Genomic DNA, 22,505 nt, shown 5'->3' with positions numbered 1-22,505 from the left:
CAGGCAGCATGAGAAGGCATTTCCGTGACTACTATATACATATACACATTTTATACAGGCAGAGTAAAAATAGAGTAATTGAAGCATAGACGGTAACCAGCAACATCGGCTCGGAGGCTGTGTGAAACATTCAACGTAGAAAAGCATGGGACATCCTTGCCCCAGAACAATGGAGAATATATCACTATCAAAATCAAACATGAAATATAAAAAGTGAAATTGTCAAACAATCCCCTCCCATATGCAATACACTACTTAAGTCTGACATTTCCTGTCAGAAGAATACATTATTATATGTACAATCTACATGTACAACTTATGAATCATTTCAGGCTACAAGGTCATAATACAAATATAATAAATACGATTCTTGAAACTTTAAGATGGCAGACTTGTTCATATTGCATTAGTCCATATGTTCTGTAGTGTCTGTGTTGCAAGTGTACCGCCCTTTGAGCACCAAAGGGTGAGGTGTCTGTTGTGCTGTGGTCCAGTCAAGTCACCAGACACTGCAACGGGTTTAATCCAGCATCTACACAGAAGCACACAGGCTTTAAAACAACATTGTTCTGACTGTCAGATGTTAGTTTGTAAAGTTAAGCATACGCTAAAAGTCATGATCAGCGTTCATGGAGTCAAATCCAGACCCTGTTGTCACACTAAGGCCCTTGTTATAATAAGACACAATACCATCTATTGAAAATGTGATTCAAAACTTGGGAACATGGGGCTTGGAGAGTTCTTTGGTGGACAACTCTTCTCAAACAAAAAGCACAAGACTGAACTGAGCTCTTTGAAATGATGGGGAAGCTGAGCAAGGTTATCAGGGTCAAAGGTCAAAACATTCAAAAGAGCACAACTTTTAATTGAGGGCCATGTTTGGAAATGATTTAACCAGGAATACCATATGAGCTTTTTACAAAGAGGGTGGGTTCGCCAGGAAAAGTAGACGCAAGAACTTGAAATGAATCAAACCATGTAAGTTATTTGTGTAAATAACTCATTTGGAACCAATACCACCCTCTCTTGTGCCCTTCCTTCCTGTGTGCTTTAAAATACGTATAGTTATCATGCAGGACAGCTCCTCTCAAATGGTGAGCGCTGAAACGGTTTGAAGGCTCATTAAACTCAGATCTGTTAGGAAAACATCAAGTTCATAATTTATTTATTTATTTATTACCTTTATTTTACTAGGCAAGTCAATTAAGAACAAATTCTTATTTTCAATGACGGCCTAGGAACAGTGGGTTAACTGCCTGTTCAGGGGCAGAACGACAGATTTGTACCTTGTCAGCTCGGGGGTTTGCAACTTGCAACCTTCCGGTTACTAGTCCAACGCTCTAACCACTAGGCTACCCTGCCGCCCCAATAATCATAGGTTTCCATGTAGTTTCCATATGCAGTGAGTTGATCCATGTTCAAGTCCATAACATTTTGATTGCTTTTCCAATTTGTCATGATAGTTGATCAGAAAGAGCTCCACTTCCAGCCTCTAGTTTCTTCAGGGCATGGCTGTGTTCTTGTACTCCCCCATTCCCTTTAAACATTCCCTATTGTCTCACGGTGCATCAATGAACATTAATAATTTCCACCAAAGGCTGATATCCCCCAGTTTGTCAGTCTGTCCATCTCTCCCTCTCTGCTTTGAACCACATGTGCACTCCCATCTACTTAGAAATGTGTCCTCACAATCAGGCCATTGTGGCCCTTTAAAATCACACTGTGTTGGTGTGAAATACAAGATCTAGCATAACCAGTAGGTAGTGATATGTATCCCTGTGTCTGAAATATCCTACTACAGGATAAATAGTATGAGCTACCACCCAGCGCTTGTGTTAGTATTCTACACAATGACTGAGCAAATGGGGAAAAAAATAACAAACCCATGTTTATATAAACGTTAATGTACAAGAGGTGTACTACAGAGACGCAAACAAAGTCATTCACACAATGTGGTGAGTCTCAAACTCAGTGGGGTGAAGCAGCCATTTCTGTAGCCAGCAGAAATCCCTTGTTGCTTATTAATGAAAGTCAGGTCAGTTAAAAGTATCAAAGTGCTTGAATGACGGTGGTAGAATTACCATTGCTTGAAGAACACTTATAATCTTCGTGCACAAAACAGTCTAAATGGCTGGGTGTGAATTAATGTGATGAAACTGAACTGCCATACGAAGACCGAAAAAGGCATGTGTAGAGTGTGCGTTAAACGCTTGCTCTGAATTTTGATTGGCTCATTCCTTTCAACCCTGCCGGTTGATTGGTCAATTTTCTTTCAAAGATACTTTTGATTGGTAGTGAGAATATAAAAACAACAGATAAACAAGAGTTTGAATGTATGTGTAACGGGACATTAAAGAAACAAAAATATGAGAGAGAGACAGCTCAGCAAGACTAGCACCAGACAGGCACAAAGGCACAGATATAAAAAGGAAGACCGTAAGTGACAGGAAGCTAGCGTTAGTGTGGTCAGGTCACTGTCCTGTCCTTCTGTTACTGCTCCTCTTAGTCTCTTCTCTGGTGTGGTGAACCTCCATTCGAAGGATCATCAACTAGATTCAACCGTGGGGCGATTTTTTTTCTTGAGCGGATGGTCAGGGGGCCGGAACATAATTACAAATAATTTGTAGACTGCAATTTGACCGCAAGAAAGCCCAAACAGATCATATTTGACAAACAATTTCAAACCTTGCTTACAAATCACAGATCTCTATTTTGCATAGGAATACTTTAGAACAGATTTCTTAAATTGAAATCATTTAGAGTGGATTTGCTGGTGTTTACCTTATGTCCACCAATAAAAAAAAATGCATCCGCAGGTCTCCAGTTGGGGAACCCCGCTCTATTCTAAGGGTATGGAGGTGGCGGCCATTACTATGTTCTTGCTCTGGTCTCTCACTCCTAGATCAATATAGCACATGTGGTCTCATCAGAGAGGAAGATTCCAGGATAACCATGAGACAGTGACAGACAGAGCCTTCCCATCAGCCGGTAACACTGTGTATAGCAGTGGAGGCTGTTGAGGGGAGGACGGCTCATAATAATGACTGGAACAGTGCAAATGGAATTACATTAAACTATGTGTTTGATGTATTTTATACCATTCCACTCAAGACATTACCACGAGCCCGTCCTCCCCAATTAAGGTGCCACCAACCTCCTGTGGTGTATAGCCTACCCATACTGCCCTACCAAGAAAAAAGGCAGTAACTGCTCATTTGGTCAAAAATGAGTTAGCATGTATTTAATGTAGCAAAAATGACTTAATCATGTGGGCCTCGTATTGTGTTTGAGAAAATGGGGGTGATATTAGCAGTAACTCCACTAGGTAACTGTGAAACTAAGGTAAATAAAAGCCATTTTTCTCAGTTCCACACTATGAGCAGTTACTGCCTTTTTGCTTGGTAGGGCAGAATAGCTCTGGCCTGTACATTCCTGCCCCCAACTCCAGTCAGTCAGCTACTGTATACATCCATAATCTAAAAGAATAGAAGGTCTGTGTGATGAAATCATATGTTCTGTCCACAGCAGTAAAAGTGTGGTCATAATAAAAAAAACACTACATATAGAGATTATTCTCCTGTCCGTCCCATCTCCTGGCTGTGTGTAGGGAGGAAGGTGCGGACAGATGTAGAATGATAACATATGAGATATTATGATTGGAGTCACTGAAAACAGAACCCAAATACTGTCCACAAGAAGGAATGCACAAAGTAACAGAACAGAGAGTGATATAGAGCATGGGGTTCCACCTCCACACTGTTGATGCAGGGGTGTCTAAGCCCACATCCCTCTCCCCTTCAGGCTTTGTGATAGGTGGGACAGTGTATGTGGGTTTCGTGACACAGAGACTCCTGTAACTTAGTTGGAGAAAGGTTTCTAGCAGCATACCCGTGTGTCTGTCTGGCTGACCAAGCCTTCAGACAGCCACCACCTCCCCACACATATATACACCACTCTCCCTCTTTGTTCCTCTCTCTGGCACCCAGTCACACTCGCCCTCACTTCACCCCCCCCCATCCCGTTCAGTCAGCCTGAAGTATGTTCCAAACCTCCCCCGCAGAAAAGGAGGGATGGATCGACAGAGTGAGAATGGAGGATGCAAGACTACTCTCCCCCTCTCACTCTTCCACCCACCTCCTTGGTTCCAGAATCACCTTTTCCTCAGATGACTCCAGATCAGTTGTTACTGTGGGGGACACACAGGGAGGGAGGCCAGTGAGCCATGGGAAACACCATAGTGAAGATCTTAAGAGGAGGAGGAGGAGGAAAAGGATTGGGCCAGACTTACAAAGCAGATGTTAGTCTCTGGGATGATGTCTGATAGTGAGATGGCATCTTCATTACCTGACTGATCACCTGACGCTTCCACTTCCGCACCCATACTGAGAGACAGAGAGAAGACTGATAAGGGTGTGTGTGTGTTCACGTAAGTGGGAATACATGAATCAGTGGTGTAATTAATTTGTGTACCTGTGGGAGACACCGTGGTCTTGTTCTGTGCTTGTTACTGCTCTATGTACCTCAACCCCTACTGACCTAGAGAGAGAGCGAGCGAGAGAGAGAGAGAAACACATGAGAAATGGATGACTTGAAGAGGAGGACTGACTTTGTGGAGGAGAGGGGATGGAGGGATGTGTTACTGTAGCAGAGGAGAGGAGGAGGTGAGTCCTGTGCTTCCTAATGAGGACGTGGAAAAGTTGGCCTCCGCATCCCCTGACCCTCCCGCCAGGGGAGGTGTCCTTGGCACCAGGTCTGGCCTGCCCGACTGCATGCCTGAACAGAAAGAGGGAGTAAAGAGGGGAACTAATGGCACAATTCCAAGTCGACCCCTAATCCCTTGTCCATAGGCACTTCATGTAGCATGCAAGCTACATGCTTGCAAATGCATGCTTTTCAACCGTTCGCTGCCAGCACCCGCACGCCCGACTAGCATCACCACCCTGGATGGCTCCGACCTAGAATATGTGGACATCTATAAGTACCTAGGTGTCTGGCTAGACTGTAAACTCTCATTCCAGACTCATATCAAACATCTCCAATCTAAAATCAAATCTAGAGTCTGCTTTCTATTCCGCAAAAAGCCTCCTTCACTCACGCCGCCAAACTTACCCTAGTAAAACTGACTATCCTACCGATCCTCGACATCGGCAATGTCATCTACAAAATAGCTTCCAACACTCTACTCAGTAAACTGGATGCAGTTTATCATAGTGCCATCCGTTTTGTTACTAAAGCACCTTATACCACCCACCACTGCGACCTGTATGCTCTAGTCGGCTGGCCCTCGCTACATATTCGTCGCCAGACCCACTGGCTCCAGGTCATCTACAAGTCCATGCTAGGTAAAGCTCCGCCTTATCTCAGTTCACTGGTCACGATGGCAACACCCACCCGTAGCACGCGCTCCAGCAGGTGTATCTCACTGATCATCCCTAAAGCCAACACCTCATTTGGCCGCCTTTCGTTCCAGTTCTCTGCTGCCTGTGACTGGAACGAATTGCAAAAATCGCTGAAGTTGGAGACTTTAATCTCCCTCACCAACTTCAAACATCTGCTATCTGAGCAGCTAACCGATCGCTGCAGCTGTACATAGTCTATCGATAAATAGCCCACCCAATTTTACCTACCTCATCCCCATACTGTTTATATTTATTTACTTTTCTGCTCTTTTGCACACCAATATCTATACTTGTACATGACCATCTGATCATTTATCACTCGTGTTAATCTGCAAAATTGTAATTATCCGCCTACCTCCTCATGCCTTTTGCACACAATGTATATAGACTCTCTTTTTTTTCTACTGTGTTATTGACTTGTTAATTGTTTACTCCATGTGTAACTCTGTGTTGTCTGTTCACACTGCTATGCTTCATCTTGGCCAGGTCGCAGTTGCAAATGAGAACTTGTTCTCAACTAGCCTACCTGGTTAAATAAAGGTGAAATAAATAAATAAAAAAATAAAGCTCTGGTCCAGAGCTCTTGACCTCTGATCAAACATACAATCAACGTTTGTGTTAACTGTTCACTCACCACCGTCTCCCTCTGCATCAGCCTTGTTGAAGTGTGATTGGTAGACGAGTCGGGAGTCCACCACAGACTGTCCAGCAGCGTGGGAGAGGGGGGTGGGGCCTCCCAGAGTAGGAGCTCTCCTCAGACCCCCCGGACCCCCACCACGAGACTTCTTGGATGGGGAGAGCTTCACTGAGGGGTGGGAAAAACAAAATAACGACAGCACGTTATATCATAAAAAGTAAATATTGAAACAGAAGATACACACACACACAGCAGTCTTACATGGGATCTTCTTGAACACTGTGTTACACATGAATTGTTGGAAGCGCTCAGCGTAGAAGCCTGGTCTGTGCACCGACACTGTATCCTACAGAGGAAAAGGAATAAACCAGTTACAACCTGACATAGGCCTGACATAAGCAGTGGCAGATCTGACACATCTTTCATAATGTACTACAGGTAATGTGTGTGTGTGTAGGATCTTACCCCATCATGGACGAGGGCCTTCCACGAGTGTTCCAACTTCTTGATGAACCTGAAAAACAGTCTTTGTGAACGTAGCTCAGTTGGTAAAGCATGGCGCCAGGATAGTGGGTTCGACTCCCGGGACCATCCATATGTAAAATATAAGCACGCATGACTAAGTCGCTTTGGATAAAAGCATCTGCTAAATGGTATATACAGTGAGCTCCAAAAGTATTGGGACAGTGACACATTTGTTGTTGTTTTGTCTCTGTACCCCAGCACTTTTTGGATTTAAAATGATACAATGACTATGAGGTTAAAGTACAGACTGTCAAGCTTTGATTTGAGTGTATTTTCATCCATACCAGGTCAGTGTATCATTTCAAATCCAAAATGCTCGGGTAAAACCAAAAATGTGTCACTTTCGCAATACTGTGTACTGAGTACTGTGTCATTATATTACCATGTGAAATTGTATGAAGTCTGTACACAAGAACGCACACACACAAAGAAACACAAGCACCTACCTGTAGGACTGCAGAATGTCGATGATGCCGATAAAGACCAGCAACCTCTCTCCTTTAGAGTTCCTGGCTGGGATCCCGCCCATACTGAAATGACATCACATGCCACACCAACCAATCACCATCAACAAATCCTGATTTACGTGACAGTTTGCATATTTTCCCAAGGTAATATTGTGTGATGTATTGATTGACTCACTGGTCCTCAGACTCCAGGGCTCCCTTCCCGCGGGCCTCTCCCTGTATAGACTCCATGGCTGTGCAGTATAGACTTTTCTGGGCCTGGGGTCGGCGCTGGTCTGGGGTTACTGCCCCCTCTGACCCCCCACTGTCCCCCATCTGCCCCCCACCTCGCTCCCTCTCTCTACTAGCCTGCTCCAGGTTATGGATCCCCACCAGTAGACTGTAGTCCATGATTTTAAAACTCTGCAGGAGCTGGAGCACACACACAAACACATAAGAGTTACTATACAGTAGACCCAAACAGCACACACAGAACACACACACCCTCCCTCCCTCCCTCACCAGGCAGTCTCTCTGGATGGTCTTGCTAAGGGCGTTGTAGTTGTCCGTCTCCAGCAGTAGTCCATCAGGCAGATCCTGGATGAAGTCGAGGTCTTTAAAGGTGGGAAAAGTCTTGTCCCTCTCCTTGGCTGAGGCCCGTCTCTTATAGGTGGAACCCTTCATGTCGTACTTATGGTGCATGTGGACCACGCGGGGCAGCAGGTTGTTCATCACCACCAGGCGGATGTTCTTCCCTCCCGCCTGGATGCAGTACAGACCGTAGAACTTAGGGAGCAGGGTCCGTTTGTTCTGATTCAGGTTCTATAGAGAGGGAAGAGACGGATAAAAAGGAGAGGAGGAGAGTGAAAAAGAGGAGGCCACCACAGACAACTAGGTATTATATAAACACTAAAACACACAGGCCACCACAGACAGCTTGGTATTATATAAACACTAAAACACACAGGCCACCACAGACAGCTTGGTATTATATAAACACTAAAACACACAGGCCACCGAAGAATCTCCCTATGAAATCCCCCCCCCCCCTTCTCCAACATCTCACCATGAAGGATCTCCTCCTTCAACATCTCTCCATTAAGTACCTCCTTCAACATCTCATCATGAAGGATCTCCTCCTCCAACATCTCACCATGAAGGATCTCCTCCTCCAACATCTCACCATGAAGGATCTCACCTTCCAACATCTCACCATGAAGGATCTCACCTTCCAACATCTCACCATGAAGGATCTCACCTTCCAACATCTCACCATGAAGGATCTCACCTTCCAACTCAGTGCCTCTTTGCTTGACATCATGGGAAAATCAAAAGAAATCAGCCAAGACCTCAGAAAAATATTGTAGACCTCCACAAGTCTGGTTCATCCTTGGGAGCAATTTCCAAACACCTGAAGGTACCACATTCATCTGTACAAACAATAGTATGCAAGTATAAACACCATGGGACCATGCAGCCATCACACCGCTCAGGAAGGAGACGTGTTCATCTCCTAGAGATGAACGTACTTTGGTGCGAAAAGTGAAAATCAATCCCATAACAACAGCAAAAGACCTTGTGAAGATACTGGAGGAAACAGGTACAAAAGTATCTATATCCACAGTAAAACGAGTCCTATATCGACATAACCTGAAAGGCCGCTCAGCAAGGAAGAAGCCACTGCTCCAAAACCGCCATAAAAAAGCCAGACTATGGTTTGCAACAGCACATGGGGACAAAGATCGTACTTTTTGGAGAAATTGAGAAATAAACCTCCCATACCACTCTGTCAACATCACAGCAAATCTCATGTGAGTGCATTCCATCTATTGGCACAATGGACAGTTTTTAACATCTCGTCCCGTGTTTTATGATTCTCTGGTCTGATGAAACAAAAATAAAACTGTTTGGCTGTAATGACCATCGTTATGTTTGGAGGAAAAAAGGGGGAGGCTTGCAAACCGAAGAACACCATCCCAACCGTGAAGCACCGGGGTGGCAGCATCATGTTGTGGGGGTGCTTTGCTGCAGGAGGGACTGGTGCACTTCACAAAATAGATGGCTTTATGAGGAAGGAAAATTACATGGATATATTGAAGCAACATCTCAAGACATCAGTCAGGAGGTTAAAGCTTGGTCATAAATGGGTCTTCCAAATGGACAAAGACCCCAAGCATACTTCCAAAGTTGTAACAAAATGGCTTAAGGACAACAAAGTCAAGGTATTGGAGTGGCAATCACAAAGCCCTGACCTCAATCCTATAGAACATTTGTGGGCAGAACTGAAAAAGCATGTGCGAGCAAGGAGGCCTACAAACCTGACTCAGTTACACCAGCTCTGTCAGGAGGAATGGGCCAAAATTCACCCAACTTATTGTGGGAAGCTTGTGGAAGGCTACCCGAAACGTTTGACCCAATTAAACAATATAAAGGCAATGCTACCAAATACTAATTGAGTGTATGTAAACTTCTGACCCACTGGGAATGTGATGAAAGAAATAAAAGCTGAAATCATTCTCTCTACTATTATTCTACTATTATTCTCTACTATTATTCTGGCATTTCACATTCTTAAAATAAAAGTGGTGATCCTAACTGACCTTAAACAGGGAATTTTTTACTATGATTAAATGTCAGGAATTGTGAAAAACTAAGTTTAAATGTTTTTGGCTGAGGTGTATGTAAACTTACGACTTCAACTGTATCTCTCCATGAAGTACCCCCCCTTCAATATCTCACCATGAAGTATCCTGGCAGTAGCTTCTGGAGAAACTCAGCCTCTTTGTGCTGCACCGTCTTGATAATGAACTCATCATCACTGGACACGTAGAAGAGAGAGCCGCTGGCGCCGGAGTTAGACAGCTCTATCAGGCCATCGTTACACAGAGAGTACTGTAGGAGAGGAGTTAGGTAGCATCCTGAACACAGAACTACAACCAGACACAACCAATCAACCATAGAGAACTACAACCAGACACAACCAATCAACCATAGAGAACTACAACCAGACACAGCCAATCAACCAGATTAAATTAAGTGAATTTTTGTAGTCTACTGACCAGGTAGTCGTCTGGCCGGATGCCAAAGAGTTCTCTGAAGTAGCGGAAGGCGATGGGGGCGTAGGTCTTAAACCTGAAATCACTGTAGTGGTGGGCAGGGGTCAGGTTACTGCCTTCACTGAGACAGAGAGAAGGGTGTTAATGAGTGCTGAATACAGGAAGACTTCTCTCAAGCATAAATGCAAGATGGGCACAGACCAGTGGTGTAACACAGTTCAGGAAAAATTTGTTTCCTAGCTAATCTCATGCTATTTTACACATTTTGCCATGAGGCTGAGAGAACGTGTTTCCGTTTTAAGGCCAATTTCCTGTAATTATACACATTTCCTTCATAGTTTATGACATGTTCATATAGTATCTGGGGGGCCCAACTTATATTTTTGGGGGAGTCGGGGGGCCCCCATACCTCATGCAGGTGCTCCGGGGTAGTGTGCTACATGTGACAAACATACACACGTCTAACCTGGGGAAGAAGATGCTCTCGACCACCACAAAGTCCTGCATGAGAACATCCCTCTCAGCCTTCTGACTCAGGCTGCCCACAGTGTGAGTGATGCCCAGCTGAATTGCTCCTTTCAGGGCTGACGACGTGGTCTGGAGGGGGAAGTGGAAGAGAGAAATGGAGAAATGGAGGCTTGTCAAGAGAAATTGATAAATTCATTGTTTCCGAGGAATTCACATGTTATAATTAATCTATGACTCTCAAATGCTTGTGTACATTACATTCTGTGAGTCATCATTGGCTGTGGACGAGGAAGGGTTTCAGGCTACGGGTAATTTTAGCACACATGTGGTGTGTGTGTGTGTTGACCCCATGCTGACCTTCTTATAGGTGGTCTCTCCAGTGTTCGTCTCAACTCCTCTGTGTCCAATGGTCTTCTTCATACTCTGACTGGATCCAGGAATCTGAGACACAGAGAGAGAGAGACAGGATGAAAGAGAAAGAGGGAGAGAAAGATGGAAGAGAGGATGGGAAGAAATAAAAGATATTAAGAAACTAAAGAAATGCACTGTAGAGTGGTGTGTTTGACTCCATTAAAACAAGTTTCAGCGTCACCCTGTTCTCTCCATTGTTTGGTTTTATGACACACGGCTTAAAGGTAAACATCAGCCATTGACACACAGAAACCATCAAAACCAGTTCCCCCTCCCTTGCCACATATCCTGTGTCCTCTCCCTAGACAGAGAGGTGATATACAACACATCTTCACCAGGGTCTATAAATGTTGCGTAAACACACACTGTTCCCTAAACCTAAAGGTAATGGAAAACACAGTTTCATCAACAGTGCTCCAGCATCATCAGCAGAGTGCTGTAATTAGTGGTTGTGTGAGTCAGGGATGGTGTCCGTCTTACCTCTGGAGATGCCACTTTCCGAGACGCACTGGACCCTTGAGAGAGAGAGAGGCGAGAGAAAAAAGGAAAACATATTAGAGAGTATAGTGATGGGCCTATTTTTGTTAGGCTCCTCCATGTTCCATGCTCAACTCAGTCCTCTTAGAATCTAATAGTTACCGACAGAACCTAGCTAATAATCACAGAGCTAGAGTCATGCTAGACAGCTGTAGTGATGAACTTGTCATATAGTATAGTAGTTTATGGAGGAAGGAACCTGCATTAAAGCGTCTGATCGGGTTGTGTGATGTCTGGAATGACACATCGTCCCATCCAAACGTCGTTGATATACATTGCGCACGGAGGGGTCAATTGGCGGGAAGAACGCAATATAAAAAGACACATTGGGTTATACCAGAACTGTGATTTGGGCCATGTCGTCATTGTTCTTATTCAAATTGTTACAAAAGCCACAAACAAGTTCATTAAATCATTGTTCAAAACAAGGCTTATTATTTCTACCTTGTTCTTGGCTACAGAAGGATTTTCAAACTGGAAGGTGTATTATTCTCTTGTCCATAAAAATACTCAGATATCAGTTATATTAGTAGACCTTTTAAAACAAATATTAAGGCCGTATCCAGTGTATTGTTATTTCATCGTGACATTCTTTCTTCCATTAGGCTACTTTCAGTCAGTTTCAATAAGTGGATTTCACTTAGTAACTATAGTGTAGCCTGCCAATGCAAAATCAGAAACATAACTATGGCTGACTTTTAGTGGAGGGAAAAGCACTTCTTTGCCGGTCTGGCAGTTTTTCGCTCAATTTCAGGCCATATGATAAAGGTGAGCCAGCAGACCTTACCCAAGACACTTGCAGAATATGCTAAAAGATTATCAGGGCAAAGGATGGAGAGACTACAAACCTCAGTCTTCCTGCTGAGTTCGATACTCTGGGGGCGAACATGCTGGTGTTCCTTGGTATAAATAATCATTTGTTTTATCGGATTGTATATTTAGGATTTAGCCTAAGGATAATAGGCCTATTCGTTTTAAGCCTAAACCAATGTTCATTCAAGTGTTATAAAGAAAGTTAAAGGCTAAATAATAATTTATGTAATCTGATTGATGTTGACTATTATATAAATGCACAATTTGTAAGCTATTCAAAAGAAAGTTGTTTGCGAGACAACTCCGACAGACTCATTCATTTATTTTTTGTTCCCGCTTATTGAAAGTGCTGCTGCAGGAGCTTATACCCGATTGTCCGTTGCACAATTCAAGGACATTAATAAACACTTCGACAATATTAGTTTAACTTGTCAAAGTAACGTTTACTGCAATTTATTGACAGTAGCCTATGTGTAGGCCTATATTATTGACTGTTTGGTTAGCAAAGAGGGATTTAAAAAGGCACCATTTATTTTTCATCCTACATTGGAGAGGGGATATAAAATAAAAAACACGTTAGGCCCGGTCTGACATTTTGCTCTACTTTGGTGCTCTCCGCACTTTCTACATTGTTCTCTTGCATTATGTTAATAATCTAACTACCACATGTATTGAAAATGTAGGCTAAAACAATTAGAGTGTAGGCCATTTGGCATGCCGCCCTGGTGTAGTCAAATTCAAAGACAGTGGGGCAAAAAAGTATTTAGTCAGCCACCAATTGTGCAAGTTCTCCCACTTAAAAAGATGAGAGGCCTGTAATTTTCATCATAGGTACACTTCAACTATGACAGACAAAATGAGAAGAAAAAAAATCCAGAAAATCACATTGTAGGATTTTTTATTAATTTATTTGCAAATTATGGTGGAAAATAAGTATTTGGTCACCTACAAACAAGCAAGATTTCTGGCTCTCACAGACCTGTAACTTCTTCTTTAAAAGGCTCCTCTGTCCTCCACTCGTTACCTGTATTAATGGCACCTTTTTGAAGTCGTTATCAGTATAAAAGACACCTGTCCACATCCTCAAACAGTCACACTCCAAACTCCACTATGGCCAAGACCAAAGAGCTGTCAAAGGACACCAGAAACAAAATTGTAGACCTGCACCAGGCTGGGAAGACTGAATCTGCAATAGGTAAGCAGCTTGGTTTGAAGAAATCAACTGTGGGAGCAATTATTAGGAAATGGAAGACATACAAGACCACTGATAATCTCCCTCGATCTGGGGCTCCATGCAAGATCTCACCCCGTGGGGTCAAAACGATCACAAGAACGGTGAGCAAAAATCCCAGAACCACACGGGGGGACCTAGTGAATGACCTGCAGAGAGCTGGGACCAAAGTAACAAAGCCTACCATCAGTAACACACTACGCCGCCAGGGACTCAAATCCTGCAGTGCCAGACGTGTCCCCCTGCTTAAGCCAGTACATGTCCAGGCCCGTCTAAAGTTTGCTAGAGAGCATTTAGATGATCCAGAAGAAGATTGGGAGAATGTCATATGGTCAGATGAAACCAAAATATAACTTTTTGGTAAAAACTCAACTCGTCGTGTTTGGAGGACAAAGAATGCTGAGTTGCATCCAAAGAACACCATATCTACTGTGAAGCATGGGGGTGGAAACATCATGCTTTGGGGCTGTTTTTCTGCAAAGGGACCAGGACGACTGATCCGTGTAAAGGAAAGAATGAATGGGGCCATGTATCGTGAGATTTTGAGTGAAAACCTCCTTCCATCAGCAAGGGCATTGAAGATGAAACGTGGCTGGGTCTTTCAGCATGACAATGATCCCAAACACACCGCCCGGGCAACGAAGGAGTGGCTTCGTAAGAAGCATTTCAAGGTCCTGGAGTGGCCTAGCCAGTCTCCAGATCTCAACCCCATAGAAAATCTTTGGAGGGAGTTGAAAGTCCGTGTTGCCCAGCAACAGCCCCAAAACATCACTGCTCTAGAGGAGATCTGCATGGAGGAATGGGCCAAAATACCAGCAACAGTGTGTGAAAACCTTGTGAAGACTTACAGAAAACGTTTGACCTCTGTCATTGCCAACAAAGGGTATATAACAGTATTGAGATAAACTTTTGTTATTGACCAAATACTTATTTTCCACCATAATTTGCAAATAAATTCATTAAAAATCCTACAATGTGATTTTCTGGAGAAAAAAAATCTCATTTTGTCTGTCATAGTTGAAGTGTACCTATGATGAAAATTACAGGCCTCATCTTTTTAAGTGGGAGAATTTGCACAATTGGTGGCTGACTAAATACTTTTTTGCCCCACTGTATGTTAAACTATCGTTTGACATCGAGATGTCATCTTCAATGACGCGATCGTACAATCGCCCAACCCTAGTGTCCGAATTGCTTCATTGCAGTCTTTCCACTCCATGCACAAAACCTAATAAACTTCAGCGTAATTTTGACTTGAGAAGAAATTTGTCACAGTAAATGCTTGACAACCACTCCAGTTAATTACAAAAACAGCCATCAAATGTGTAATTTTCCACAGATGCCGAGCCATGGTTAGACCTACAGGAATGGATAGGCCTCGGCTAACTGCTGCTCCCATTCACATTGTGCTCTAGATTTACACCACTTTTCCCTCTAATGCTGCTTCCATGTCAGCCTGCCCTGGATGCTATTGTGGTTGGGCCTTTGCCTCAAGCCTAAAACAATCCAGGAACCCTTGTACTTCAGTCACTGCTCAGGATGCATTGCATTTGTATGACGTTTTTCACTCATTTCTAAAACACCAAATGTTGTAGCTTGTAGTTACTACCCTTACTGACTGCCTATCTGTTACTTAGTGCCTCTCCATCTCCAGACAGTATAGTATTACAGCAGACATCCCCTCTCAGACAGTCTACCACAGAGCAGATACTGTGAGAGAGCATAGAGCAGCGGAAGGGCCACAAGTTAACTGTCCACTCACTGCATACCACACCACACACACACAGAAATACAGAGCGATGAGTGGACATAGCCTGGTATAAGGTTTAATGGGGAACACCGGATACAGACAAAGATCAGGATTAGAGGTCGGCCGATTAATCGGAATGGCCGATTTCAAGTTTTCATAACAATCGGAAATCTGTATTTTTGGGCTCCGATTTTGCCGATTTTTTAAAATTTGTTTTTCATTTTTCATTTTTTTTATACCTTTATTTAACTAGGCAAGTCAGTTAAGAACACATTCTTATTTTCAATGACGGCCTAGGATCGGTGGACTTAACTACCTTGTTCAGGGGCAGAATCCAGGTTAGCAGGCAATATTAACCAGGTGAAATTGTGTCATTTCTCTTGCGTTCACTGCACGCGGAGTCAGGGTATATGCAACAGTTTGGGCAGCCTGGCTCATTGCAAACTAATTTGCCAGAATTTTACGTAATTATGACATAACATTGAAGGTTGTGCAATGTAACAAGAATATTTAGACTTATGGATGCCATCCGTTAGATAAAATACCAAACGGTTCCGTATTTCACTGAAAAAATAAATGTTTTGTTTTCGAAATGATAGTTTCCGGATTCGACCATATTAATGACCAAAGGCTCGTATTTCTGTGTGTTATTATGTTATAATTAAGTCTATGATTTGATTGAGCAGTCTGACTGAGCGATGGTAGGCATCAGCAGGCTCTTAAGCATTCATTCAAACAGCACTTTTGTGCGTTTTGCCAGCAGCTCTTCGTAAGCACAGCTCTGTTTATGACTTCAAGCATGTTAGCCTAATGGCTGGTGTAACCGATCTGAAATGGCTAGCTAGTTAGCTGGGTGTGCGCTAATAGCGTGTCAAACGTCACTCGCTCTGAGACTTGGAGTAGTTATTCTCCTTGCTCGGCCTTTGTGGAGCGATGGGTAACGCTGCTTCGAGGGTGGCTGTTGTCGATGTGTTCCTGGTTCGAGCCCAGATAGGGGCGAGGAGAGGGACGGAAGCTATACTGTTACACTGGCAATACTATAGTGCCTATAAGAACATCCAATAGTCAAAGGTATATGAAATACAAATGGTAGAGAGAGAAATAGTCCTATAAATACTATATTAACTACAACCTAAAACCTCTTACCTTGGAATATTGAAGTCTCATGTTAAAAGGAACCACCATCTTTCATATATTCTCATGTTCTGAGCAAGGAACTCAAACGTTAGCTTTTTTACATGGCACATATTGCACTTTTACTTCTCCAACACTTTGTTTTTGCATTATTTAAACCAAATTGAACATGTTTCATTATTTATTTGAAGCTAAATTGATTTTTATTGATGTATTATATTAAGTTAAAATAAGTGTTCATTCAGTATTGTTGTAATTGTCATTATTACAAATAAATACATTTTTTATTTATTTTTTATATCAGCCGATTAAATCGGTATCTGCTTTTTTGGTCCGTCAATAATCAGTATCGGCGTTGAAAAATCATAAACGGTCGACCTCTAATCAGGATGGTGGGAGGAAATTACGAGAACTCTTGGCATCGACATACGCCAGTCTCTGCAAAACATAACCCCAGTCTGACACCGTGTCTAGACCACTGGGTCCTTTACCACAGGTCTCTGGCAGACATAACCCCAGTCTGATACTGTGTCTAGACCACTAGGTCCTCTACCACAGGTCTCTGGCAGACATAACCCCAGTCTGATACTGTGTCTAGACCACTGGGTCCTCTACCACAGGTCTCTGGCAGACATAACCCCAGTCTGATACTGTGTCTAGACCACTGGGTCCTCTACCACAGGTCTCTGGCACACATAACCCCAGTCTGATACTGTGTCTAGACCACTGGGTCCTCTACCACAGGTCTCTGGCAGACATAACCCCAGTCTGATACTGTGTCTAGACCACTGGGTCCTCTATCACAGGCAATGACTAAACTTTTTCCATCACCCAAACTAAGCTTGGGACTTTCCCCGTGACTCACAGAGTTGCCATCTTCCTTTTTGGTAGGGATGTGCTCATTACCAATCCTCTCTAAGAATAAATTCAACCCTGCAGACCCCAGGCCCAGCCCCAACTTTATTCAGCCCAAGAGATAACATCCAATAGCCTATTGTAAAACATTGCCAATTTGTGCGACTAACATGCCAACATAGAGAAACACAGCAAACACGTGTGTGAAAAATCTAGAAGCAAAATTGGTCTGGTATTTTCTCAATATTTTCACATCGTCATGACAATGCTTGAAATATGTGCTCCTCACAAAAGGATTCGCCATTTAAAATTGTGTGCGTGTGTGAGATTCGCCTTCTCATCCACTCCATGAGAACTTCAGGCCTGTAACCAATAGCAACGGCTATTTCTGAGTTTCAACATAGTGATATTACAACCAGTTGGCAAAAAAATGTGTCTGCTGTTATTGTAATAGTGTGGGCAGGTCAGAGTTATGTTGAGGACAGTGAGAGGCAAGAGGAGGCAGACCTACTGAAAATATATCATGGAAAGGTGGGGTACTGATAGCGAAACAGGAAACAGCCTTTAGGCTATTTGTCTGTGATATTAGGCTAGGCCTATTCAAATTGTGAGATGGATGAAATCAATAAATTAAACCAATCCACATTACTTGAGCAAACACCACAAGGATTAGTTCGTTCAGGGAGTGGAGAGGCACTGTCTTGCTAAACCATGTTGTAGCCATTTCACTGCAAAATGCATTGCACACACAATAGAAAGCAAACACGAACAATAGAAAACAACCGTTAACAGCCTGTATTTGGTCCACTCGTCCTTTGCTTGCTCTCAGCTTGCTCAAATGCCACAAGGCCCTGTAATGCCTGTAAGAGGCACTCACAGGAAGGAACGAAGCACACGCTAAGCCACTCTCTCACACACAAACACACACTACAACACCATGCAGGTACCTCTCTGCAAGGCTCTCCTCCAGAACTGAGTCCTAATGTCTATGGAAGAAGATACAGAACAACCACAACCAGTTACACATGAACAAGGCATGCAACCGAATTAGGCTTCAATCACATTGCTCGCCTCTAAATTAGCCTAAATGGACCACATGCTACAGAGATCTAGAAACAAGCAGCGCTCCATTTAAGAAAAGCTTGTTTTTACAATAGGATTTAAATAACATCCTAGTTCGACATTGTGTCCAAACATTTCCACAGTGCTAAACATATCTCCCAGTGACAGCGCAGTTCAGTTCAAAACACGTTGGCTGTTTGCCTGCGAGCAGCCTGTACTGTAGCCTGCATGTAGAGCAATAATATGGGACACTCCCCTATTTTTGTCTGACAGAGTAGAGTAAATGTGCTGGTTATTGGCCTAATTTATGAACTTATACAGTACCAGTCAAAAGTATGGACACCTACTCATTCCAGGGTTTTTATTTTTTACTTTTTTCGACATTGTAGAATAATAGTGAAGACATCAAAACTATGATATAACACATATGGAATCATGTAGTAACCAAAAAAGTATTATTATATTTTATTTATATTTGAGATTCTTCAAAGTAGCCACCTATTGGCATTCTTTCAACCAGCTTCATGAGGTAGTCACCTGGAATGCAATTTAATCAGCAGGTGTGTCTTGTTAAAAGTTAATTTGTGGAATTTCTTTCCTTCAATGCGTTTGAGCCAAATCAGTTTCTTCAAGTGCAGTCACAAAAACCATCAAGCACTATGATGAAACTGCCTCTCATGAGGACCACCACAGGAAAGGAAGACCCAGAGTTACCTCTGCTGCAGAGGTTAAGAACAAATTCTTATTTACAATGACGGCCTAAGAACAGTGGGTTCAGGGGCAGGATGACAGATTTTTACCTTGTCAGCTTGGGGATTCGAACTAGCAACCTTCCAGTTACTGGCCCAGCGCTCTAACCACTAAGCTACCTGCCGCCTCAGAATTACCAGCCTCAGAAATTGCAGCCCAAATAAATGCTTCACAGAGTTCGAGCAACAGACATCTCAATATCAACTGTTCAGCGGAGAATTCAGAGTGAATCAGGCCTTCATGGTCGAATTGCTGCAAACAAATCACTACTAAAAGGACACCAATAATAAGAAGAGACTTGCTTGAGGCAAGAAAAACAAACAGTGGACATTAGACCGGGTAGAAATCTGTCCTTTGGTCTGATGAGTCCAAATGTGAAATGTTTGGTTCCAACCGGCATGTCTTTGTGAGACGCAGAGCAGGTGAATGGATGATCTCTGCATATGTGGTTCCCACCACGAAGCATGGGAGAGATGTGATGGTGCTTTGCTGGTGACATTGTCAGTGATTTATTTAGAATACAAGGCACACCTAACCAGAATGGCTACCACAGCATTCTGCAGCAATACGCCATCACATCTGGTTTGGCTTAGTGGGGCTATCATTTGTTTATCAACAGAACAATGACCCAAAACACACCTCCAGGCTGTGTAAGGGATATTTGACCAAGGATAGTGATGAGTGCTGCATCAGCCGACCTCAACCCAATTGAGATGGTTTGGGATGAGTTGGACCATAGAGTGAAGGAAAAGCAGCCAACAAGTGCTCAGCATATGTGGGAACTCCTTCAAAAAACATTCCTCATGAAGCTGGTTGAGAGGATGCCAAGAGTGTGCAAAGCTGCCATCAAGGCAAAGGGTGGCTACTTTGAAGAATCTCAAATATATTTTTATTTGTTGAACACTTTTTTGGTTACTACATGATTCCATATGTGTTATTTCATAGTTTTGATGTCTTCACTATTATTCTACAATGTAAAAATGAAGAAAAACCATGCAATGAATATGTGTCCAAACTTTTGACTGGTACTGTATATAGTGAGAACACCCTGTATCATTTGTATGTGCATGTGTGTGTGTTCACTGGCCTAGCTCGCAGTCCTGTAGTCAGACTTAGATCCCCATAAAGCAATCAGGCTTGTTATTGCGGGACCAAAACAGACCTGTCTATTCTCATGACCTGACTCAAACTGACTAGCTACTACAGTACCAAGGGAAGATCAAGTGTAACAAACACCGTAGTCAAGCTGATAAGAGCCTGTACGATAACAGGCTTAGAAAAGTGGAAAACACTCTTCTGTCCTGACCCAGCGTCACTGTTCACATCATAACCTCTGATATCAACTGATTCTGAACAAGTGAATAATGTGACCACAACCAAAAACCAAATCAGTCAGGACTAGACCTGGGGAAATAAACCAAAAATGATCAACACTGATCACTTATCGCAGGCATTTTGCTGATATCGTTAATTTCGATCCATAGCCTAAACTAGAAAATTGTGAAGTTTGAAATGAAATAAGTTGGCTAATTGGGGCAATTGTTAATGGGACAATTGATAACTACAACCATCAAACCAGTAGTAGTATAAACGATGCTGTTAAAAAAATTGTGGCGACAATGGGGCGGCAGGGTAGCCTAGTTGCGTTGGGCTAGTAACCGGAAGGTTGCAAGTTCAAATCCCCGAGCTGACAAGGTACAAATCTGTCGTTCTGCCCCTGAACAGGCAGTTAACCCACTGTTCCTAGGCCGTCATTGAAAATAAGAATTTGTTCTTAAATAAAGTTAAATAAAAGGTTAAATAAATTAATGTTATAAACGTATCGTTCTCGCATTAATTCAGGCAATTTAACGCGATATGGATTTATGTACCGATCCCAGCTCTAGTCAGGACTCCCCGTGAATTCCTCTTCCTCTCTGTGACTTCCAGTGAAGTTCTCTGTAAATGTGCTGGAATGGTGACAGAGCAGTGGGCTCTACTTCAACCACATAGGCCTACATTACTCAGACTATTGCTTATTATCAGGTAGCCGGTGTGGCAGGTAGGTTAGAGCGTTGAGCCAGTAACTAAGGTAAAACTCTGTCGTAATTATTCTGGACAAGACAGTTAACCCACTGTTCCCCTTGACTTGCCTAGTTAAATAAATAAAATATTTCATGTGGAAGCGAAATCTGTATCCATTCCACCCTAAACTAACGTTACTTAACCTGTTTTTTTTTCGTGAGTCCAAAAGCTGAAGAACAACAATGTGTCAACAGACATGGCCACCACATTCTATCCACGAAAACAATTGTGCTGGCATTACAAGTAAATATTCAACACACACCTAGTTAGCTAGCCAACATTGCTGGCTGGCCTCAGTTTGTTGGGTTGGCTAGTTAGCCAGCTAACAGCAATTAACAGGTGTTTTGTCATACTACGAGATGCGGCAAATATGACTAAAGATCAACAAAGGCCCACTGGTTTCGAGCATGGAAAATAGTTAGAGGCAGTAAATTAGCCAACTACTGTAGTTAGTTAACACTGCTGGAGTTTGAGAATTTGCCCCATTCAGGGTGACCTAACATTAACTAGCTACATATTATTGAAAATAACCACATTTTCGGGTGCGACTATCCCATCCCAAGCCCTAACTATAAACACCATAAAGTACATGACCCAATTTCAAGCGTGTAACGTTAGATGCCTAGCTAGCTATAACGCAATCCATCCGATCCGATTGTTGACGTTAGCAAACTGGCTAACAGCAACGGTGATAACGTTAGCTAGCTCAGACAGGAGAAATTAAGTCAGTTAAATTGAGACAAAATTACCATATTCAGCTACAGGCTGTGCTGAATCTGTAGCTACGTTAATTAGATTGCATTTTCGTGCAAACTACTTCACGGAGACCTAAATTAGTTATTATAGATACCTGTCGGAGCAGTCAATCCCGAATCAACTGGAACGGCGGTCGCCATTTTGGATTGGCCGGTATCGGAACAGATAGAACAAATCTTTGGTATGGGTATCCACCTAGCTAGTAGATGGCCAGCGGCAAAGTCAAAATGGGCTATATCGTAAAAATATATGAAAACCAAAATGTGCTATTTGGTATTAATTTGGGGTTATGGTTAGACATACGGTTAGCAGTGTGGTTTTGGTTAGATTTATAATAAAAATGTAAGAAGATAAATAGAAATAGGCTGGTTTATGACTTTGTGTATTTCCCTTAGACCGGTTCGTACATAAAACATACTAATTCAGGCAGCAAAGGCATCGATTTAATGGCGAGGAGGCGGGGGGGAACAGAGATAATATGCATACTTTCTTTATGAAACACCACTTTCCACCATCATAATAGAGTTGCTAATGCAATTTGCGCTCTTCTTCGATTACTTTTAACGGCGGTTGGCATCCAATAAACTTGCATTACCGCCACCTACCAGACT

At 42.8% G+C, this 22,505-nt stretch overlaps 1 protein-coding gene across 5 annotated transcripts; it reads right to left on the bottom strand.

The window, feature by feature from the left end:
- Positions 1 to 3,958: 3,958 nt before the first annotated feature.
- Positions 3,959 to 22,051, bottom strand: LOC139420777 (phosphatidylinositol 4-phosphate 5-kinase type-1 alpha-like). Of its 5 annotated transcripts, XM_071171051.1 has the most exons (17): positions 21,989 to 22,051; positions 18,210 to 18,248; positions 11,423 to 11,457; positions 10,889 to 10,972; positions 10,530 to 10,660; positions 10,067 to 10,184; positions 9,747 to 9,899; positions 7,530 to 7,829; positions 7,204 to 7,439; positions 7,008 to 7,091; positions 6,502 to 6,550; positions 6,298 to 6,382; positions 6,034 to 6,204; positions 4,641 to 4,773; positions 4,471 to 4,536; positions 4,289 to 4,382; positions 3,959 to 4,186 (listed from the first exon to the last, which is right to left on the bottom strand). In XM_071171051.1, the coding sequence occupies exons 1-17, from the start codon at positions 22,032 to 22,034 to the stop codon at positions 4,184 to 4,186; spliced, it is 1,827 nt and encodes a 608-aa protein (XP_071027152.1). In that variant the 5' UTR covers positions 22,035 to 22,051; the 3' UTR covers positions 3,959 to 4,183. The 5 variants fall into 5 exon arrangements, with proteins under 5 accessions (XP_071027152.1, XP_071027143.1, XP_071027133.1 ...); XM_071171042.1 differs by lacking the exon at positions 21,989 to 22,051 and having other exon boundaries at positions 18,210 to 18,300; XM_071171032.1 differs by lacking the exon at positions 3,959 to 4,186 and having other exon boundaries at positions 4,197 to 4,382; positions 21,989 to 22,040.
- Between the last annotated feature and the right edge of the window lie 454 nt (positions 22,052 to 22,505).

This window comes from Oncorhynchus clarkii, chromosome 2 (assembly GCF_045791955.1).
Source record: "Oncorhynchus clarkii lewisi isolate Uvic-CL-2024 chromosome 2, UVic_Ocla_1.0, whole genome shotgun sequence".
In the NCBI taxonomy this organism is placed as follows: Eukaryota; Metazoa; Chordata; class Actinopteri; order Salmoniformes; family Salmonidae; genus Oncorhynchus; species Oncorhynchus clarkii.
This window is presented reverse-complemented; position numbering and strand designations above follow the sequence as displayed.